This window comes from Panthera pardus, unplaced genomic scaffold (genome assembly GCF_024362965.1).
Source record: "Panthera pardus isolate Hobbes unplaced genomic scaffold, ASM2436296v1 HiC_scaffold_22, whole genome shotgun sequence".
Taxonomy (NCBI): domain Eukaryota; kingdom Metazoa; phylum Chordata; class Mammalia; order Carnivora; family Felidae; genus Panthera; species Panthera pardus.
In genome coordinates, this window is record NW_026526788.1 from 58,286,931 (window position 1) to 58,310,592 (window position 23,662).

The window sequence follows — 23,662 nt, forward strand, 5'->3', positions numbered from 1 at the left end:
CCTTGTTTTTAGAATTACATATTAAAGTATTTAGGAGCAACAGGGCATTATGTCTGCAATTTATTCTCAAATAGTGTGTGTGTGTGTGTGTGTGTGTGTGTGTGTGTGTGTCTAGAGAAAGAGAGAGAGAGATTGGGAGAGAGAACAATAAGGAAATGCAAGCATGGTAAAATGTACACATTTGGGAAATATGGGTGAAATGTATATATAAGAATTCTTTGTATTATTCTTGCAGCTTTTCTGTAAGTCTGTAATTACATCAAAAAATTAAAGTAGGATTTTTCAGTCTCTTATGGGCACTTCTCTTTAAGAATTTTCTTTTTCAAATTTTGGGCCGTACTTGCTCCTACCACCCCTGGAGCTCATCCATAGTCTTGTAGGAAAGAGGGACTGGTGAGTGATCCTAAAATAGGCACAAGCAACATCACATCTTTCCAGGGGAGAAATCTGCAAAGAAGGAAGCATTATGGCTTCACATTCCCTCATTCTGCTCTTTTTAAGTCCAAGAAACAACTTGACTCCTCTCTAATTCAAATCTGTGATCATCTTCCCTTAGTATCTGGAGGACTCATACTCAGCTTTTTAGGACTTGGAAAATCGGTTGGAAGTGAAGCTTCTGTCTGCTGAGAACCCAACCACAGAGTAAGAATGATCAGTAAGCTGAACTTTTCCTAATGCCATAGGCTGATTAAATTGATATAACTTCTAGATGGCCACTAGGTGGTGCTCTTGCTGTATCTTTTTCTCTCCAATTCTCCAATCCTACTCAGAATTACTACTCAGAATTAACATTGCTCTGAACTGGTTGTCAACCCCATATGGAGATGTAGCATTTCTGCTTATTATCCAAGATAGTAAAGACTATGTATTTTGAGAAAAATGGTTTTACCTGGTCAAATGCCCACCGATACTCAGAAACAGTATTCTTTGTAACTTTTTAATTGAAGTACATGCAAACAAAAAAGACCAAGAAGTTGTTAAAAAACCTCTTGGGGGCACCTGGGTGGTTGAGCATCTGACTCTTGATTTCTGCTCAGGTCATGACCTTGCCCACGCTCAGCATGGAGTTTGCTTGGGATTCTCTCTCCCTCTCTCTCTGCCTCTCCCCTTCTCTCTCTCTCTCTCTCTCTCTCTCTCTCAAACACACACACACACACACACACACACACACACACTCGCTCTCTCAGTAAATAAATATTTATAAAATAAGTAAATACATAATAAAAATCTTCTAAATTAAGGTTTAAGCTTTGTTTGCTGCCTATTCACTACCTTCTCCCCACCCAAATACCTTCTCTCCCTTGTTAATTCTTACTTCAGCAAATTTTGTACTTTGTCTCAGGAGATAAGGGGTGTTTACCCACCCACCTCTATGAAATTCAGCTTACTATTTTGAAAGCCCAAATCGATACTTGGTAGAACATATTATCAATCTATCACCCTGATTATTCTAAAGACACATTTTATATTCATTAAACAAACATTACTCAAAGTCCAACATGTGTGAAACACATGGTCATTGGCTTCTATCCTTAAAAACTTCTATTGAGAAAGATGTCCCAGAATGAACTTTCTTTAGTACATCTTTAACATTTAAAATTGAATTATACAGGATAGAATCTTTTTTCTTTTTTCTTTTTTTAATTTAATTTTTAAATTTACATTCAAGTTAGTTAGCATATAGTGCAACAATGATTTCAGGAGCAAATTCCTTAATGCCCCTTACCCATTTAGCCCATCCCCCCCCTTCCACAACCCCTCCAGCAACCCTCTGTTCTCCATATTTAAGAGTCTCTTATGTTTTGTCCCCCTCCCTGTTTTTATATTATTTTTGCTTCCCTTCCCCTATGTTTATCTGTTTTGTATATTAAAGTCCTCATATGAGTGAAGTCATATGATATTTGTCTTTCTGTAACTGAGTAATTTCGCTTAGCATAATACCCTCCAGTTCCATCAGAATAGAATCTTTTAATAGTATGCTGACCTACCCTGATCATGTATGCACTCAGAATGAACTTGTAGAATAAGCATGAGCTTTGAAGCCAGATTGACCTAGGTTCAAATCCTAGCTCTGTCACTTACAGTATAGACTTGGGCTCTGAGTCTCAGATTCCTCAATTGAATGGGGGAATACAATGTCTTTCTTGTAATATTATGAAGATAAAAGATGATGTCTTTAGAATTCATTGAACACAGTGGGTGCTTAACAACCACTTCTAGTCATCCCACTATATGCTCCTGAGGGGACAAGGACTATGACTCATTCATTTAGCATGGTGCCTGGTATTTAATAGTTTTTCAATAAGTGTTTGTTGGGCTGAACCAAAAGTGGGGGGAAAATTGCCATGTAGAGTAGAATGAAATAAATGAATAATTTTCAAACTAAATAAGGTGTTAGGGCTCCGTATTTGACACATACCAGCAATATCATAAAATAGTCAAGGATAATTCCTATTTAATAGATGGAAAGAGGCTAGAATATTTAGTCCAAAGAGAGGAATAAATTCATAAAGTCTCAGGTAAGAGAAACAAAGCCAGTCCTTGGCTGATGTATGGAGCAAGTAAAGTCAGCAACCCTTACACAATGTGATGGTAGAAATGATGGTAGAAATCAATTTTCCTAACATGTCAACCGTCCAGAACACCAGATGAATACGAGGCTTAGAGGTTGCGGCAATCTAAACCCAAAAGCAGGGCAGGAGAAGCCCAGGATTGCTAGATTGAGTGATGATTTCAGCTCCTATGTCTCATAATATGATATGGAAACTGCAGCATGCATCAGAATTACTTAGAAGGCTTATTAAAACAGAGATTGATGTAGGTCTATATGGGGCATGAGAATTTTCTTTTTTTAATTTTTATTTATTTTGAGAAAGAGTGTGTGTGTTTGTGTGAGCAAGAAAGGGGCAGAAAGAAAGAGAGAGAATCCGAAGCAGGCCCTGTGCTAACAGTGCGGAGCCTGACACGGGGCTTGATCCTACCATCTGTAAGATCATGACCTGAGCCTAAATCAAGAATCGGATGTTTAACTGACTGAGCCACACAGGTGCCCCGGGGCTCAATAATTTTCATTTCCAATACATTCCCATGTATTGCTGGTGCTACTGGTTCTGGGACTGCGCTAGAACCACTGCCATGACCTTTTGCTATATAATCCCATTTGTCTTTGATAGCGTCGTCAAGAAGGCAGGGGGTTTCCTATTGTCTGTTTCTGTGATTCTCAAGACTGGAAGTACAGGGTACCTGAGTGGCTCAGTTAGTTAAGCACCCAACTTTCAGCTCAGGTCATGATCTCATGGTTCATGGGTTTGAGTTGATAGCTTAGAGCCTGGAGCCTGCTTCAGATTCTGTGTGTGTGTGTCTCTCTGTCCCTCCTCTGCTTGTGCTCTCTCTCTCTCAAAATAAATAAATAAACATTAAAAAAAAAAAAAAGACTGGGAGTGGGGAAGAAGAAATAACATTTTTCCCAAAGGACTCTCAGAACCTCTTTGGGATATGAAAGCTTTGACAAACTACACAGCCCTCTTAGAATAGCCCCTTCTCACCACCAAGGGAAAATCACTGAATCCATTGTCCTAGGGAGCCACTGGTAGTTACTGGAGGGGACCATATCCCTCCAGCATGTTGTAGGAGAAAAAGATTGAAAACAACTTGTTGATCTTTCCTGTGTCTCCTTTCCCCCACTTGACCCCATTAATTACCATTGAGGTAAATCATTTGACTTTCTTTTAAAGAACCAGCTTGCCTAAGTGGAACACCTGGTTCAGAGATTTCAGAATCTGACAGGGACTCAGCATATCCATTTTACCACCATCCTTCTCCATATCAAGAGAAATAAAAGACCAGCTATTTACTACCTGAAAACATCCATTATATGCCCTATGCTAAGTTTTGACACACCTATTGCGTTTAATTCCACAATAGCACTACGTATTTGGTGCTATTATTATCCCCATTTTCCAGTGTCAGATAGCTGAAATAACTGGCCCATGGAGCCAGGATTCAAATGCAAATCTATCTGCTTCCCTAGTAAACTAATTCTTTTCTGCTCCTAGGACCTATCTATATTCAAGGCGTAGAAGTAACAGGAGGGAAAATGTAAGCTCCATAAAAGGCAGAACATCCTAGCTACTAGTGCTTTCAAATTATGAAATGGATCATTTCACCCACACCCATTTCATCTCCAGCAGTGTCCGTGAGGACTGCCTACTGAGGATCACGTGGTGTGGGCTCCTGCAAGCAGCCTTCCTGGTTCCTTCTTTTAAGATCCAGTGAAGGAGTGGAATTGCTCTGTTTGTTTCAAAAGGCAACACTAGACAAGGGAATGGGTCGGAGCTGGAAGGAATCAGACAGAATTCGAGTAAGTATATTGAATGTCCATATGTCAGTACGTTACTTCCTTTTTGATATAGTGAGGGCCTCACTTCAGGACATTTTCAGACACTGGACAATGACTGCTTGAGAATGCTATGAAGATTCAGAGACCAGGTGGTGGCTCACCATCCAGCACAGAGTATCTGATTTTTTTTCCCCCTTCTTGGACAGAACTAAGTTCTCTTGCATACACTATATCATGCCTTTTAACCTTGGCCTCAGATCAAATTCACAGTTGCTAAATAATAATAACCGCCATTACTGACACATTATGCACTGGGCTTTGCACACATTGTCTCCCATAAGCCTAAAAAAAACCTCAGAAAGTAGGAACTACCATCTGCATTTTATGCTGTTAAATAACTTGTCCAAAGATCATACAGCAAGTGAGTAGAACTTCTATTCAAACCCAGGTCTGCCTTACTCCAAAGACCATGAATTTAGCCATCACTCTACATTACACTAATATATCCTCTACCACTCAAATCCTTCTGATTAGGGACTCTAACTCTCCTTCCAAAAATCAAGCCAAATGTTTAGTATTATGCAAGTTTATAAGGTGCCCTTATAAGAAAACTCTATTTAAAGAGTCCAATATCTGAGTTAGGAGGTGAATTGCAAAAAGCTATTAGTAAACTCAAAACATCACCATCTTAAAAGAAGCTCCAAAGTCTTTCATTCTAGTATAAACAATAGCAGATAATTGTATATAAATCTGTATGAAGAGTCATACTTTGACATAGGTGAGCCCAAAGAAGGAAAAACTCACATGTACAAAAATGTTACCTGTGTTATTTATAGTATCAAAAGACTGTAAACAACTTAAATATCCTACAAAGAGGCAATATTGACGTAAACTATGATATGATCGAGTCACTTGTTGGAGTGTTACAAAGCCTTTGAAATGGTAATAAACATAGAATGCAAAATTGTTTCTTTGTCATCATGACAATTAAATACTTTACAAAAATACTAGGTATGTAAAAACTTGAAGGAAAAATGGACTTTTCAATGAACGAGTAGTGTAATAGGTGGATTTTATTTCTCTTCATTCCCATGGAGTTCAATTAATGCTATAATAATAATACAACATAAAAATCATAAAATTATTTTTAAAAATCTTTCCTCCTATTTGTTTCCAAGTCATAGGTTAAAATTTCCAGGTGCTGGATGCTGTACTAGACTTTGTGACTGCTTCCTTAAGATCTTCTCTTGGTTAATACCATGATTTTATTTGAGATATCACACCTCTGTGGATCATCTCATGAATGTTGCTAGAAGCTGAATTCAACCCTGGCTCTTGGATTTGGGTGGGAAGCTTAGACCTAAACTAATCCATGAATACCCCTTCCTTGGCCCCATTACAGGTTAAAGGATGAGCATGTAACACATTTCAGGTCAAGAAATCACAAAGAGGGGCACCTCGGTGGCTCGGTTGAGCAGCCAACTCTGGATTTCAACTCAAGTCATGATCTCGTGGTTCATGGGATCAAGCCCCACGTTGGGCTCTGTGATGACAGCATGGAGCCTGCTTGGGATTCTCTCTCTCATTCTCTCTCTCTGCTCCTCCCCCCACTCGGCTCTCTCTCTCTCAAAATAAATAAATAAACTTAAAAAAAAAAGAAGTCATGAAGAGAGACTTCTGGAGTCTTTTATAAGACCTTCTCTCTTATAATAGATATGAATGAGAAAGTCCCAGAGGATTCAGCCCTAAGATGAATCTGTGCAGCTGGCAGAATTGAATAATAGAAATAGACAGGTCTTTGATGATTAAGTCACTGGATGGGTCATCCCTGAACCCTACCCTCCTTTGGACTTTCATTACCTAGACAATAAATCCCATATGGTTTAAGCCAGTTTTGCTGCATTTTATTCCCTTGTAACATGATCCTTACTTATGTGGAAACGATGACATTTTCAAAAAGATGGCATTATTTCCAAGAAAATAGAGGTAGAAAGGCTTCTGCTACTGTTGGAACATCTCTGGAGAGCAGCCAATGACTTTAGCTTATTTGTGCCAAATCTACATTAATTAAAATACATTAATCACCCTGTATTAAAGGAGGCTTACTGACTAAACCGACTGATGATGATATTCTAGGAACATACCTACAATTAATTCCTCAAGGCTCTCCAAGCTTTATTTCTGGGTAAATCCAGGTCTCTAGAATACAATAAAAATTTACACACACATATATGTGTGTATGTATAAGCATATATATATATATATATATATATATATATATATATGGATATATATGCCTATACACATATATACATACACAAATGTGTACATATGTCTGTAGAGTATATCGCTACTCCTAAAAATTATGTAAGAATGAGAATTTAATATGGATTTTAAAGGAGGCAGATATAAAAGACAGCCAAAAGAAGAGTAGCTTCAGTCTTTAACATTGCTTTTATCCATTACGATATTCCATGTCTCATATAAAACCCAACAAAGCCAATTCTTCCCAGAACTAGGGTCTCCTTATTAACTGGTGTGCTTTTTCTTACCAGTGAGAACTGCACAGCCTGTTTATGTTTTCTTCTTGCTTTGGGTGCCAGGAATCTCAGGCTTTGTTCTTATTTGCAGTACTTTTGTTCATCTTAAGTTTTCTGGTACAAGGTGTCTTCCCCCCTATGTTTTCCCATTTCTTTTGCCAATTTTTTAAATTATAGTTCTAGGGGCACCTGGGTGGCTCAGTCGGTTAAGCATCCGACTTCGGCTCAGGTCATGATCTCACGGTTCATGAGTTCGAGCCCCACGTCAGGCTCTGTGCTGACAGCTCAGAGCCTAGAGCCCATTTCAGATTCTGTGTCTCCCTCTCTCTCTGCCCCTCCCCTGTTCATGCTCTGTCTGTCTATCTCAAAAATAAATAAACGTTAAAAATTTTTTTTTTAATTAAAAAAAATATAGTTCTAATGGGCTATATTTTATTGCATCTGTGCTTTTGAGAAACTGTTTATTTATTTATTTTGAGAGAGGCAGAGAGAGTGCAAGTGGGAGAGGGGCAGAGAGAAAGGGAGAGAGAGAATCCTAAGCAGGCTCCACACTATCAGTGCAGAGCCCAACGAAGGGCTCAATCCCACAACCATGAGATCATGACTGAGCCGAAATCAAGAGCTGGATGCTTAACTGACTGAGACACCCAGGCACTCCCGTGTCCTGTGCTTTTTAATGTAAGCTGGCTCAGGTGCCTTTGAGCTGGCTCAGGTGCCTTTAATGTAAGCTGGCTCAGGTGGGGCATAATATATTATTATTATTAAAGAAGCATAACTGTAATAATTATTAATCACCACCATCATCATGAGCTTGGGTAATAACCTGATTTTATCCATTCCAATATTTATAGTAGAGACTGAATATTAAGTCCTCTCTTTTGAACTGCTGGAAGACCTTCCCAGCTCAGAGCAGTAACAAGAAGTCAGCAGTTGCTTTGTGTGCCTACCTCCCCAGGTGATTGCCATCTAGGCCATCATATGCTACTGAGCTCCTTCCTTGGTCCTAATTACTATTTAATGGAACTTAGCTGTTATTTTCTAGCAGCCCTCTCCTTGGGCAGGAGAGTGCCAACTAAATGACAAAGAACCTTGAAAAGCTGGGGTGCTTCTGCCAGCGAGTGTATAATTATAATTCCTTTATATGTCAATACTACTCCTCTGTTGGAAACTCTGTGCCTTCAAGTTTTTGAAACTCAAAAGACAACTACTCCTTCCTAATCTGGATAGCTGTGAGGAAAAGCAAGGATTTTTTCTAGCGATCTGGAGGTCTCTTCCCTCCACCCCAAACCCAGCCCTGACAGTCGTTGTGCGGATAGAACTCCACTGTTCCATCAATCTTCCAATTGTTGAAGGGTTGGAAGTTCCTTGGGCTTTACCAATCCTATAAATTTACCCTGTGGTTACTTGGATGGCCTCTTCCTGAGCCCCTCTTATCACCTGGATTGCGGAGAAGCTCTCTGAAACATCTCTACCTATTTCTTAGCACACTGGATCCAGTTTGGCTTTGGTCATATAATTTGAGAGGGAGGGAAGTTTGTTTTATGCTAACTTCTCCAGGGTGATTCTTCTTTCTTGTGAAATAAAATAAAGAACCCTGAAACTGTCACTTCTTATGCCTCTGCAACAGTCTCTGATAATAGTTTCACAATAGTTTAGTGAAATACTTTAATACCCACTCATGGTGGAAAACTATCAGGCCTCATCAGCCTCCCTGGTGATTTTGTATCAGGGAGGTTATAAGTGCCTTGGCTTCTCTGGGTTCCATTAATTGTTGCCACTCCCATGTCAAATTATGGGCAAGAGTTCTCCCCCTATTTGGCATAGACTACTAGTCATTCCTCAATACCTTTCCTCCCCTTCTTACATGATCATGTAATTTTATCTAGAAGCACATGGCTCCCATCTAAATACCACATTACCCAGCCTCCCTTGCAGCTAGTTATGGTGCCTGAACAAGTTCTGGTCAGTGGAATGTGAGTGCAGTAGTAGGCTTCCACTTACAACTTCCGGCTCATGTCCTTAAAAGGATGGAATGTACTTTCCTTTTCTACTTTCCTACTTCCTGATGGCTGTAATATGCACTTAAGAGCAGGAGCTGGAGCATGAGGTAGAAGGCATACGTTGAAAATGGCAATGCAGTGAGGTAGAAGCAACCTGGGCTCCACGTGACTGTGGAGCCCCATATTAGTCCAGGGCTTCTCATACCTCAGAATGTTACGAGAGAGAGAAATAAACTCCTGTGAATGTTTCATATGAATACCTCCACGTCAGATGGGTACTTTGGAAAAGGAATTTTTCTAGGAAAATTACAGAAAAAGAGTTGAAGTCAACAAACTGACAACACAAAATTCCGATGTTAAGAAAAGTCAAGTCTAATCACAGATCTCTTAGTTAAAACTATTTACTGAGTATATAAAATCCTTTTCCTTTTCTCAGTAGGAAGTGCCCTGTTAAGAAATCCTCTTAGAAAAAAAGAAAAAGAAAAAAGAAATCCTCTTTTCCTGAGGGGCTCAGGAAAGACGTGGGTGCCTGGATGGCTCAGTCAGTTGAGCATCTGACTTTGATTTCAGCTCAGGTCATGATCTCATGGTCATGGGACCAAGCCCCACGTTGGGTTCTGTGCTGACAACGTGGAGCCTGCTTGGGATTCTCTCTCTCCCTTGCTCTCTGCCCCTCCCTTGCTCATGTACCTCTCTCTCTCTCTCTCCAAATAAATAATTAACTTGAAAAAAAGAAGAAATCCTCTTATTGTTGCTGTTCTTCTTGGGCAATTCCTCCTTCTACTCACATGTTCTAATTAACTCTATTAGGTCATTTATATAAAGTTGGATTCCAAATGTCTCATGTTTCTTAAAATGGACAGTAGGCAGAAGAAAGTTGCGACCTAGAAATGAGGGAAGGGTTAAATCCTCAGAGCATTCTCTAGAGGATTATATAAAACGAGTGCATTTCACTAAAATTCAAATATAAGTGCCTGGAAAATGGCTGAAATGATATACACCAAACTATTTATAGTGTTTAATAATAGTGGCCTTTAACATTTTCCATATTATTTGACTTTTGTTTTTAACAAAGAACTATGTATTAGTTAAACTTTTAATAAAGATATTCCCAGGGTTTTGGGGGGCAAGGGGTAGAATTCTTTTGGAATGGAATGAGGAGAAACACTGTTTTATATTTTCCTTTCATTGCCCTTCCAGACTCTGACTCTGGCAAAGCTCTTGCATATTCATAGCCTGAGGCCTCAGTTGGCTCTTGCTCCCACCCCTGCCTACTCCAGGCTGAGAGCCAGTAATGTTAAAACAAAACAACAACAACAACACACACACACACACACACACACACACACACACACACACAAATGGCAATGACTTTGGGTTTCCTCAGACTTGAATAGTTGCTTGCTTCTGAGACCTGCGAGAGTTCCCAGGTCTCTCTGAACCTTCTGTCCACCTTGCTGTCACCCTGGAGCACCTCTCCATCTGTGTGTCACTGTCGGTTTATGTGTTGGCTTCCCTTGCTCCCTGAAGGCAGAGTGTGTATCTCATGTATCTGAAAGCCTTTAATAGTTGACCGAGGTAATAGGACTTCATAAATATTTGAAAGAATGAATGTGTGAATAGCCAGGATCTTGTCCTTAGTTTGAATGTTTTGCTAATAAGCTCTCAATATTTCATTTGTTGAACACTCCATGCTGAGAAACAATATGATTTGACTGAGACTCATTCTCTAAACAAGCGGTTGTCAAACATTTTGTTCTCAGGACACTTTTGTGACTCCTAAAAATTATTAGGAACTCAAAAAAGTTTTAATTTGGGTTGTATCTGACAATAATTACCTTACAGAAATTAAAACTGAGGAAAAATTTAAGCATTTATAATAATGATTCATTTTTAAACAATAACAAACCCAATATACATAAACATAGACAACATATTTTTATGAAAAGCAATTATTTTCTAAAACAAAACAAATAAATTTGGTGAGGAAAATGGGATTGTTTAACCCTTTTGCAAGCCTGTTTAATGTCCATCTTTAAAGAACACTGCTGGATTCTCACATCTGCTTCAGAATTCAACATGTTGTTGTATGTTGTTTGGTTGAAATATATTTGAAGAGGGGCGCCTGGGTGGCTCAGTTGGTTAAGCTACCGACTTCGGCTCAGGTCACGCACGATCTCGCAGTTTGTGAGTTTGAGCCCTGCATCGGGCTCTGTGCTGACAGCTCAGAGCCTGGAGCCTGCTTCAAATTCTGTGTCTCCCCCTCTCTCTACCCTTCCCCTGCTCATGCTCTGTGTCTCTCTCTCAATAATAAATGTGAAAGAAAAAAAAAATTAAAAAAAAATACATATATATGAAGAAAATATGACCTCTCTCAGACATGTAATTTGGTAAGGGAAGACCTCACAAACCCCCTGAAAGGGTCTCAGGAGGCCCCAGGGTCCTTGGAGCACAACTTTGACAATATTGCCCTTTGCCTTATATCTGTGACTAGAACCTCCATACAGGTCTAACGATGTACTTGAACTTAAAATCATAGACTTACTGTTGCCACCACCGAATAGCATAAGGAAATTATTACCAGCGTTATTATAATCCTTTACCTGTGTACCATGTTTCATTGTTTTCAAAGCATTTTCTCATGCAATACCTCCCAACAGCTTGTCAGACATGGTCTAACTATCCCACTTTGCCCACGAGCAGTTTTCCTATTGTTAAATATCAAAATTCCATCAAGTAAATTTTAAAGATCTAATTGGCTTTATTAATTGATCTGTGAATCAGGCAGCATCCCATCTAGCAAGTAGAGGGGAGCTCCAAAGGGCTTCAGAAAAGGAAAGGTTTTTAAAGAGGGAGTGGAAAAAGGAAATTATTAGCAAAGAAGCCATTGTTTTAGGCAAGATCGCCCTTCTATGCGGAACAGAAGGGACCTATCAGTAAATTTCCTAGTGTTGGCCAGGCAATTCCCATGGCAACTGGTTAAAGGTTACATTTTTGGGAGGTTGAAACTGCAATTGGGTCAGGTAGTAAGTCTTCATTTACTGACGTGGGGCCTTAACCTAAGTGACACCATTTGGGTCCTGTGGTTTTCTTTTTAACACTATGAATCATGAAATTCAAATTTATATGGTCTGCTCAGGGTCATTCAATTGGCAAGAGGCAGAGTCAATACTCAGACTCATGCTTTATGAATGAGAGCTACATGTTCTTTCTCTGGCTACTCACACCAGCAGTGCCCCAAACTGAGCTCATTTATAAAAATCTAGAATAGCTAGATTTTATCAGCTACTGCTGCCTGCTCTTTGTACTTGATCAAAGCATAGTTTTAGGTAAAAAGCCTTTCCCTGATTCCAAGAACTGGCACTTAAATGTACTACTGTATTCCTAGAGACCAGTGACAGCCTCATGAGGGGGAAAACTAAATGACAGGTTATCATCTAGCATTGGACAACAAGATATGTCCAGGCTCACCAGTCTTGTAACAGTGATCCAGGCCCTCAGAATTCTGGGGCACCAGGGAATTCTACTACAGTAAATATAGCCCAAAGTGTGCTAGTGGGCCTAAATCCCTCTTATTTAGGTAGAGCTGGCTCAGATCACTTCACCCTAGTACCAGAAGGACTTTGTAACTTTCTGTGTCTGGGTGGGCCATAGGTAACTGAGCATGCTAGGAAAAGCATGAAATCATGCTTTTCATGATTTCATGATTTCATGCTTTTCCTAGCCATGGCCAAACTTGATCCCCAGCAACTGTTTCTAGAGGGCCTAGTCTTTCCCATCCTTCATAAGCATTATCCTGATGCCTTCTCAGGCTTTTCTCAGATCTCAGGCTTCCAGTGGGTTAAACTTTACATTTCAATTATTTCCTAACTTATAAACGAAATAAACTGGTATTTATTAAAAGCCTACTATATGCCAGGCACTGTTCTATTTGTACTTACTTCTTTTCCACCAATCTTACAGAGGTGGTCATTACCATCATCTGATATGTAAAGAAATCAGGGTTTCCAGGGATTTATGTATCTTGAACTATCTTGCTAAAGGCAATGGCTAATAACTGGTTGTACTGTCATTTGAACCATGTCGTCTTATTCCAGGTCCCATGCTCTTCCCATCACCATCATACCTTCACTAACGTCATGATTCTATGTGACCAATTATCTTCTGCCATCCTTACAGTCACATAGGGTATGAGAGCTCACCCACAGACATTTCCTGAACCTCCAATATGTTTCTGTCCCTTTCCTTGCCAATTCTAGGAATGTCCAGTCAAGAAAGACATTTCCTACGGACGTTCCTCAAAAAATTAAAACTAGAACTACCAGGGGAGCCTGGATGGCTCAGTCAGTTAAGCGTCTAACTTCAGCTCAGGTCATGATCTCACGGTTCCTGAGTTCAAGCCCCGCATCGGGCTCTGTGTTGACAGCTCAGAGCCTGGAACCTGCTTTGGATTCTGTGTCTCCCTCTCTCTCTGCCTCTGTCCTGCTCATGCTCTGGTGTTAAAAAAAATTAAAAAAAGAAAACCTAGAATTACCATATGGTCCAGCAATTCCACTTCTGGGTATTTATCTTAAGAAAATGATATCACTATCTCAAACAGATATCCGCACCCCTATGCTCCTTGCAGCTTTATTTACAATAGCCAAGACATGGAAACAACCTAAGTGGCCATTGACAGATGAATGGACAAAGAAAATACAGTACACATGTACAATGAAATATTATTCAGCCACCAAAAAAGGAAATCCTGCTATTTGCAACATAATGGATGGACATTAAGGACATTATACTAAGTGAAGTAAGTCAGACAGAGAAAAACAAATGCTGTATGATGTCACTTATATGTGGAGTCTAAAACAAAAAAACAGAAACAAAATCCAACAAACTCATAGATACAGAGAATAAATTGGTGGTTGTCAGATACAGGGGGATGAGAGGGGAAGTGGAATCAGTGAAGGTGGTCAAAAGGTACAAACTTCCAATTATAAGATTAATAAGTCCAGCATGATGACTATAGTTAACAATACGGTATTGTATATTTGAAGGTTGCTAAGAGATTAAATCTTAAAAATCCTCATTATTAGAAAAAAAGTAACTATGGTGACGAGTGTCAACTAAACTAATTGTGGAGATCATTTCCCAATACATACATATATGAAATCATGTTTTACACCTAAAATGAATGCAATGTTGTATGTTAATTATATCTCAATAAAGAAAAAAAGAAGGACATCTTCTTCCTAGACTCCAAATTTACTTCAACTTCTCCTGTTAATGCAGGATTCTACCAATCTATGAACAGATCCTTGAGATCCACTCAAAAAAGGCAGAGTGAACAGAGATAGGCATTTCCTTACAACCATTGATGAATAAAGAGCATCCAGTTGACATTAGTTGGTGTGGAGGCACAAGTCACCAAAGATTGAGGGTCTGTGCCCTCCTCCCCAACTGCATGGTGACCAGACCCAGCCGTGCCCTGTCTCAGAGCCGCTCCTATACAGGGCCAGTCCCAGGTGCACCTTTGAGATAACAATACTGTCTCCTAAAACAAACAGCCATTGTTTTCATACAAAGACCTTCAATGTTTCCTCCAACAACAAAAGGCTACAGCCATCCTGCCAAGAAGACAAAGCGCTGGAAGCCCTTTCATAAATATCAGGATGGTGGGAGGGGAGGAGTGGAGGCAAGAAGATCATTCTCCAGCATTTTCTATGTAGAGGAAGAGGACAAAATCCACCCATCAGGGACTGTTCTGAATTACTGATCGCTCCTGAACTATTCATAATGACAATAATAACGGCTTCCTAATCTGTGAAATGGAAGTAATATCTATTCCTTACAGGATTGTTGTCAAGACCAAATGAGATAATAGGCGTAAAAGCTCTTTGTAAGACTTAAAAGGCTGCCCAACTGATAGGGTTATTGTGGGAAGACTGATGTTTCACCCACACCGCCTGCATAAAAAAGATAGCTCTATTTTCGCTGATGAAACTCCTAATAGCTCTGGTATCTAGCGCCACCCAGGTCCTAGAATAAAGCATATGGGAAAAGGAATGTGGTCAGTATGGCTGCCCACCATAGATTATGAGGGCCTGTCCCAGGCCAAAGTAGGCTATTTTTCCTAGCCCCAGGAATCCAAATCCTGGAAATGAGCCTCCTGGTGGTTGGTCCCTCCCCTAGGGTCTAATGTTCCAAACTTCACGCCCCATCCCCTCTCTTGTCCCTCTTAAAACATGCCTTCCTTAAACAATTTACACAAAAGTAGATACACATAATAAATTAAAGCTTGAGAAAACTGTCCATCCTCACTGATAATCAAAGGCAAATTAAGGCAAATTGTACCATGTTATGCCTACTTAATAACAAAAATTACAAATGAGAATATCCAATGTTGGTGAGATTGTGACAAAATTGGTCTGATCTCAGAGTACTAGTGGCATCATAAATTTGTATGATCCCTTACAAAGGCAAAGATAACACCACATAGCAAGGATTAAGAAGGTATTCCTATCTTTTGGCCTAGTAATCTCCCTCCCTGGAAATTCCAAAGGAAATAATTTAACAAAAATGGCAAAAAGTACCAAGTATACATACATTTACCTATAGTTGGCAAATACTGAGACAACAAGAGAAGTATTATAGTTAATTGTGATGTGACTGTAGTCATTAAAATGAAAATATAAAAACTGCTTACGAACATGAAGAAGTATTTAAGATACAATTGTAAGTGAAGGGAACCATATGATACAACTAGGTAAAATATGTAAGTATGTGGATAAGGACTGGTGATAAGTGACAATATCTATGGGGTTGTGGTGGTAAATTATAGGTGACCTATATTTCAAATGTCCTTTAATGTTTTTATATCATTTTTAAAATACAACAATAAAAAGAAAGAAAAATAACCAGCTGGTAGAATTCTCTCAAAATTATGCTTCTCCTAAGGTAGGATGGGTAGTTTTCCTTGCTAAGATGTTGATGGGTGTTAATAAATTAATGTGTAACACATTGACATGCAGAGAGGCCGTAGCAGATTCTGGTTAAAAGTCTCAATAACTGAATCAAGCCAACAGTCACTGAATTGGATCCCTGCTTCTGCCACTTACTTGCTGTATGGCCCTGGGCAAGCTATTTCACATATCTAAACCTTTCTGGATTTATAAAATGGGAGTGATGACGGAACCAATATCCTAGAATCACTGTGAGTAGTCAACAAGATAATGCACATAGCGTAGTGCTTTCATTCAGTAAAAGGTTGGTGTGTGTGCTGTTAATAACAACAAGGATGTGGTTGTAGTGATAAACTGAGGTCTTCTGGAGAAAATGCCTTAACTTAAATGGTGCTGTTCAAATGATATTAGCCCTATATGCCTATCTGTGAAGCCAACCACAAACCAAATAGACCTTACTTTTTTAGAGCAGGTTTAGGTTCAAAGCAAAACTGAGTGGAAGATACAGAGATTTCCCATATACCTTTGCCTCCACATATGGACAGACTCCCCCATTATCAAAATCATCCATCAGAGTGGTACATTTATTACAATCGATGACTCTACATCGACACATCATTATTTGAGGTCCATACTTTATATCAGTGTTCACTCTTGGTTTTGTATATTATATGGGTTTGGACAAATGTATAATGACAGGTATCTATTATAATATCATCATACAGAGCAGTTTCACTGCCTTAAAAATTCTCTGCACACCACCTACTCATCTCTCTCACCTCTCGGATCCCTGGAAACCACTGATCCTTTTACTATCTCCATAGCTTTACCTTTCTCAGAACGTCACACAGTTAGAATCATACAATATGTAGCCTTTTCAACTTTTTTTTTTTTTTGGGGGGGGGGACAGAGAGAGACAGAGCATGAACGGGGGAGGGGCAGAGAGAGAGGGAGACACAGAATCGGAAACGGGCTCCAGGCTCCGAGCCATCAGCCCAGAGCCTGACGCGGGGCTCGAACTCACAGACCGCGAGATCGTGACCTGGCTGAAGTCGACGCTTAACCGACTGCGCCACCCAGGTGTCCCAATATGTAGCCTTTTCAGATTTGCTTCTTTCTTGAGAGGTATTTTTTTTATAACCACTCTAGAGGACCAAGTGAGTATATTGAAATTCCACTAGATGATACAAAGATAATTACTATCAGTGATTGGGTTAGATTATTTATATATGTTATCTCCATAAGATAAATAGTATTATCCTTGTTCTAGCAACAAGAAAGTGCCCAAAGTTATAAAACCAGTAAGTGCCAGAGCTGGTATTTGAATCCAGTTTGTCTGTCTCCAACCTTCATATCTTTCCATTATGCCACAGTATTGACCCTAATACCAAATATGGGTCCTGAAACATCTGAATCCATAGGAACTGACAGGGAAAAGCACACTGATAAAGGTGGATTTCCAAACACATGTCATTGAAGCTCCTGGAAGACAGCATCCTAATAGAACAACACAATAGCCACCCTGAAATAGACCTGCCTAGCTGTAGAATGGGTTGCCCCATGAAATAGTGAAATCCCCATGGATATTTCCCAGGGTGGGGCTAGTTGCCCACCTGACAGAGCACCACAGGAGGAATCATAGAGAAGGGATTTCTGTGTCCTTGAACTGGACAACCTCTAAATCTGGCTGCTCAGGGACTCTGCACTTATTGGACTGAGTTTATGACTCAGACTTTGGCAAGTCACAGACCATTTAGCATTCACCGGTGCATTAAAATGCCCCTAAATATTCTCAGTGGGCTTCCAGAAACCCAACTTCAACCCCCTTCAGTTCCATACACAGGAGTCAGAAATGGTTCACTATGACTCTGGGGAGCTAGGAACCTCCCAATCTTGCTCCAGAGGCTAATCTGGAAATAGAGACATTTATATAGAAAGGCTCTCCCTGCGGGTTTCAGCTGCTATCATGGGATATGAAAAAGGAGAGGACACTCCTTCCTAACAGATGGTTAAGACAAAAAATCAATATGTCAACAAATGAATTTCTGATGGTCACTTGCTGAAAGGAATCAAATGGCCCCCACAGAACGTACACTTGGTCGACTGTTGTTTCCCGCATACACTGTCTCCTTTCACTCTGTGCTGATGACCCATGGTAAACACTCAGAACTGCCCCTTCTATTCCCACAGAGTAAGTCCCAACAGAGTGCAACCAGAGAAAGTGCTTTCTGCTCAGTTTTCCTACAGGGCTCACATAAATGCAGTTGGCTCTAAGATGATGACATTTTCCATCTACACTTATGTTTTCAGACACTTTCAAAAGATTCATGCATCCTAAAAAGAACAGAGCTTTCTGTGGAGTATAAGGTCATGTAATAATGGAGGCACCTTAGTTGTAGGGTCCAAACTTCAGTTTAATTAACACACACGTACACACACAACTCCATGAAACTAGCTAAAATTCACTTGTGCAAGTTTTTGAAGAAGCCATTGGCTATGTACAAAGCATCCTATCTATAGGCCTTATACCATCTATTTGGTGCACCTTTGTTATTATCTATAATTATTTGACTCTATCCTTTCATGGCTCAGTGTTTTATCCTTTCACTGGGTTCTTTCAACTTAGATACCAAACCTTCCCAGTTTGGGAAGTTCCCAGAACTTCAGATAAGCTTGCTTCAATGTCTGTGGCATGGTGATCTCTCACATGGGAGAATCTTAGCTGTATTGACCACCATAGCACTGGCATCTTTAACCCCTTTATCAGGAATCTGAGCTCTAAGGCCTGCTGAACCTTTTTCCTTCTGCCTCTAAAGAAACGGGGATCAGACATAGCATAATAACCATGTAAAACCCACCAAACTATTTTTGTTCCAAATAGAAAGGAACCATTTTCCACATTTTACAGAAGGGTAAAAACTTCCACTTTCCAAAAGAACATGGTGGCGGCTGAATTGGTGCCAGGAACTTGAATTTAAAAACTGTATTCCCCTCATAATGCTTGACAAAACAACTTTAATAGCTTTCTAACAATCTGCCTTCTTCTCCTGAACTCAGTGACAAAAATTTCTTTTAAATTTTATTGTTATTTATTTTGAGAGTGAGAGGAGCATGAGCAAGAGAGGGACATACACACACAGAGGGAGAGAGAGAGAGAGAGAGGAAGAAAGAATCCCAAGCAGGCTCTGCACTGTCAGGGCAGAGCTTGTGAACCAGGAGATCATGACCTGAGCCAGAGTCAGACACTTAAATGACTGAGCCTCCCAGATGCCCTGACAAATTCTTTTTAATAAAAATATCTTTAACTGAAAAGGTATCAATCCCAGGACACGACCTGCTCACACACAGATGCCATCTCCACGGGTGTTGCTGCGGAAGTGTGTACACAGATGTTGTATGCATAGATGCTTCTCACAGAGACACAGAGACAAATGTTACTCACAGAGACAGATGTCCACCAGGAACACGATGTATACTAAAAGCTCCCGCAGGGTGGTCTTGACATACAGCTCCCGGTTTTCAGCTGTGTTCTCAGTCAGGGTTGTTCCCCAAAGTCCTAAGGGACATAGGAGAGACATCTAGGATCCCTAAGAGCAGGGTTCCTCCCAGTTGCCCGGCCCATCAGTCCCTGGACTTTACTCCTATTTCTACTCTGGCTCTCTCCTCACACATCACCGTATTATTATCTTCCTGAATCTGGCTACTCTAATCACACTCAAGCCTGCCCTCCTTCATCAAACACCCTGAGGTAGATAGTGGAAAAGACACTGGGTATTAGAGAATGAAGACCTGGAAAGGAGGTCCTTGTTTCAGGTGGGGCCATCTAGGGTATCATCACAAATATGCCCTCCCTCCAGCTAACTCCCACATACCTTTCTGGGTCCCCAGAGATGGAGATGACTGCACCAGGCTCTCTCTCTGAGAGACCATGAGACTGGCCTCTGTGTTCTGGGGACATTGGCTCTAAGGGACAATTCATAAAGCCCAAAGAGATATTGACATCCCACCTCTTCTTTAGATCACATCTCCCCCCAAAGCTTTTGGGACCCCTCTTCCAACTCCAGTATCCTGAAAGAACCCTCCTCCCACCAGGTACCTCTGATGCCACGGCAGATCTGGAAGCAGCAGTTGGACACCAGGGTCCTGTATGCCTTCTTTTGGGGTCCATCTTCAGGCTTTTTGGGCTGGGATTCAGGGGGTGTCACACTGGAGATGGTGCAGATCCTCAGTGTCCCATGTGGGGACCGGGGACCACTGTAGGCAGGGTTGTCCCAGGCTCCTCTCCCCATAGTTTGGAGCTCTTGCCCCTTGGGACTTCCCATAGCATTCGCGGGGAATGAGGTAGGGGACCTGGCACGTCAGATACCCACTGTCACCTAAAGAAAGAGGGAGCAAAACAGTCCAGTCTAGTTAGCAGAAGGCAAAGGAAAGAGAGGGAGAGAACAGCTGGTCTCAGAAAGCCTCTGCTTCCTGCCTTTTGTAGGGAGAATCTATACTAGCTGTGGGGAGGGAGCAGACAGAAGGGGGTGGAGAATGGCCATCAGTCCTGTCTGGGGCTCTTTCTTCCTCTACCTTGGAGAAAGGGGGGTGGGAGGGAGCTAGAAGGCAGGGGTTTGGCAGGAGAAGGAGAAGACTGGGAGGGAGGTGTGGAGATGGGGTGGAAGGAAGGAGGAGTGAGAGAGGTGTGCCGGGAGGAGAGGAGGGCTGTTTATAGATGGGCCTGGTGGCTGTTGGGGGGGGGGGGAGGGTCCCAGTCAGAAAGAAGAGGGGATGAAAGAGCAGTGGGAGGAGCTGGCAAAAGAGGATGCCTGGCAGACTCCGTTGTGGGTCTGGGCTAATTTCCACTAAAAGCTCCTGAAAGGGCCGACATGGATTGGGCTAGGGACCAAGGCCAGGGACAGGAGACTGGAAAGTGCTGCCCCCCTTCCAGGTTCATTCAATGGTGTCTGAGGCCCCTTTAATGTCTCACCTTGGGCTGTCCCCTGTGGTGGCCCTACAGCTGGGGAAAGGAAAGAGGCAGGAGGAGCCCCTGTTTTAGACACTTAAGGGGCAGGGTCCTGACTGCTGATGAGGTCGCGATGGTGGGGGGCACTATGGAGGTCCAGACTGTCTATATCCTTTCTCTGAGGTCTGCCCTCCTATGGCTTATGAGAGAGCTACACTGGCAGAAAAGTGTTTCTCAAAGGTATGAAGCTCAGCCTAGGGAAAAGGCTAAGCCCTGATTGGGAGAATGTATCAGAGAGCAAAGGGCAAGGACAGTGTGATTTGGAACTCCTTAAGAAGAGTAGATATCTGGACTCAGCTCAGCTGACAACTTTATCTTATGACTCTGCTAGGTACTGGACCGAGGGCTGTAAACATGAGCACATAATGGAACTATGAGAATTATCAGCACTGGTCTGCTTTTTAAAATTTTTTTTCATGTTTATTTTTGAGAGAGAGAGACAGAGCACCAATGGGGAAGGGTCAGAGAGAGAGAGGGAGACAGAGAATCCAAAGCAGGCTCCAGGCTCTGAGCTGTCAGCACAGAGCCCGATCTGGGGCTTGAACTCACAAGACATGAGATGGTGACCCGAATCAACGTCAGATGCTTAACCATCAAAGTCTGAGCTACCCAGGCACCCCAGTATTGGTCTGCTTTCTTCCATCTCAGATGTCTGAATTAAAACCCTGGCATGTGCCCCCAGGTACATCTCTGCCTCTGCTCTGCTCCAACCTCTGATCACTTGCCTGGGGCTCCCTTACAAGCATGTGTCCAGAATGGCACTGGCCCCACAGGTGCAGGGGTTATATCCTCCTTGATGGCTAGGGTGGGGGCTGCTCTCTCTCCAACTGCTGGCTCCCCATCTGGACCACTCTATTGCTCACTCGACTGAAGTCCACCTCACCGCTCAGGAAAACACCAATCTGGTGGAAGTCACCAGTCTTAAGTGTCCCCATAAAGAGATCCTGATTCCAGACAACCCAAGGCTGGCCTCAGGTCCTTGATAAATAAGTGTACTCCAACACCTGAGAAAGGGTTGAAAAAACAGCAGCTATCTTACCCCTGGGTCTGCAGCATGGATCTCCTGTCCCAGGCCCAGATACTTTTAGGGAATTAACTCTGCATGGCTTCTCTGTGAGCTTCCCTAGAAGGAAGAGTTTCATCTCTACATGTTATTGGTTAATGAGACATAATCTAAAGTGCTTGTTTTCTTTGGGAAGACAAAAGACAAGGAAGTGTGCCAGTTTTGACCAATTTGTGCAAAATCTGCTGATAGTGAAGGAACAGGAACTGATGCCTCTCACCCACAAGCTCTTCAAACAATTGCAAAAGGACCCCTGGCTTGCAAAACTGAACATTAGCACAGAGGTGATAAATAGGAAGCTAGCAGTGTAGTTCAAAGAAATGATGAGAGGAAGAGGAGATGGTTTCTGACTCCTTGGGGGTAATTTTGTATTCTGAGAGAGGTATTCAACAAGGGTTCGGATGGACTCAAGGAGGTTCGTTATGTGACGGGTCCCACACCCTTGTGACCAGAGCTGGACTGCTTTATTCACAGTCACCCAACCTAGGTAACACTGCTTTTCCCTGCTCAGTCTCCTCTCCCCATGTGTGTGGATCAACCCATAATACCCCTCAGGAGTACAGGTTATGCAACACAGCTTGAGAAATTTTCTCTAAAGGTGCTGTGCATTCCTAGGGTGTTTAGTCTTGCTCAAGAAGGTCATAAACATATTAATCAAGTGGGATCTCCTGATACTTTTGTGTCCAGCCGTTCTTAATGTCTTCAAGCTTCTAAGGCACTTGGCTTTTCCTGAGTGGCCAGATCCAGTTAATAAGGGCAACCAATATCAGAGTCCTGTGACTCAGGCTGCTTCTTAGCAGTTTAGCAAAACCCAACAGGCTTGACCTTGAAACTCAAGCTGCCAGGTTGACCTCTTGGCTCAGCAGCTTACTAAGTGTATGGTTCTGGGAAAGTCCCTTTTGAGACTTAGTTTATGTATCTGCAGAGTGTTCATACTAAACCCTGCTCTGCTGAACTTAAGGACTGTTTTAAGATTAAAACAGTAGATACAGAAACCTTTACGAACTGTGTGCTATAAAGCACAAAACAAATTTGGTTATCTTGCCATGGCATCCATCCTTGTGCCCAGCACAAGAAATTCATGTTTAAGGAAGATACCTTCAGTCAGGACTCTGTTGTCATTATCTCTGAGAGACAAGGGTCTCAGAACTCTCCATATCAACACCCATTCCATTCCAACTGACACCAACAGAGAGGAATGATGGCCTTTCACTTGGAGAGTGTTACAACAGTAGTCAGGAACGAGAGCAGCGCTTAGCAATTTTTGAACACATGGCAAGCCTGGTTGTCCATCAGAACCCAAAATACCTCTTCAGCATGATGCCTCTTAGCCCACTTGGTGAATCAATCCCATTGCTTCACTGGGATACACTTTGTGGTTGCACACTATCCTATTGCACACACCAGCAAAAGGATTGCACGATTTCTGCCATGAGTACACTCCTTTTTCATGCCATGCCCATCCTAGCCAGGCTCTTCAGTGCCACTCAGATCCACTGGGTCCTGACAAAAAGCCCAGAGACAGCAAAGGCCATAGGAAGGAAACCTGTGACCCATCTTCTTATAAGTTCTCCATGTAAATTCCCCCGGGATAAGTCACCTTTCATATTTTAAAGAAGGAGCCCTGGCATGACTCACAGTCCAGATTCTACAGGGAGAAGCAAGCTTCAAACCACCTTCTGTGTTTTACATAGTGACCCTTGACTCTTCCCACCTCAATGAACATAAATAATAGAGTTCCATAAGTAACAGTGGCTCACCGTGG

General features: G+C 41.6%; 1 protein-coding gene across 1 annotated transcript in view; it reads right to left on the reverse strand.

Moving 5' to 3' along the window:
• The window catches only part of PKD2L1 (polycystin 2 like 1, transient receptor potential cation channel), a 32,615-nt gene extending 12,098 nt beyond the window's left edge, over positions 1–20,517 (reverse strand). Inside the window, exons 1-2 of the mRNA XM_019459138.2 lie at positions 19,926–20,517; positions 19,272–19,385 (exon numbers count right to left, since the gene is read on the reverse strand). Coding sequence (XP_019314683.2) covers positions 19,272–19,385; positions 19,926–20,151 — 340 coding nt within the window. The 5' untranslated portion in view covers positions 20,152–20,517. The remainder of the gene's footprint in view (positions 1–19,271; positions 19,386–19,925) is intronic.
• Positions 20,518–23,662: the final 3,145 nt, after the last annotated feature.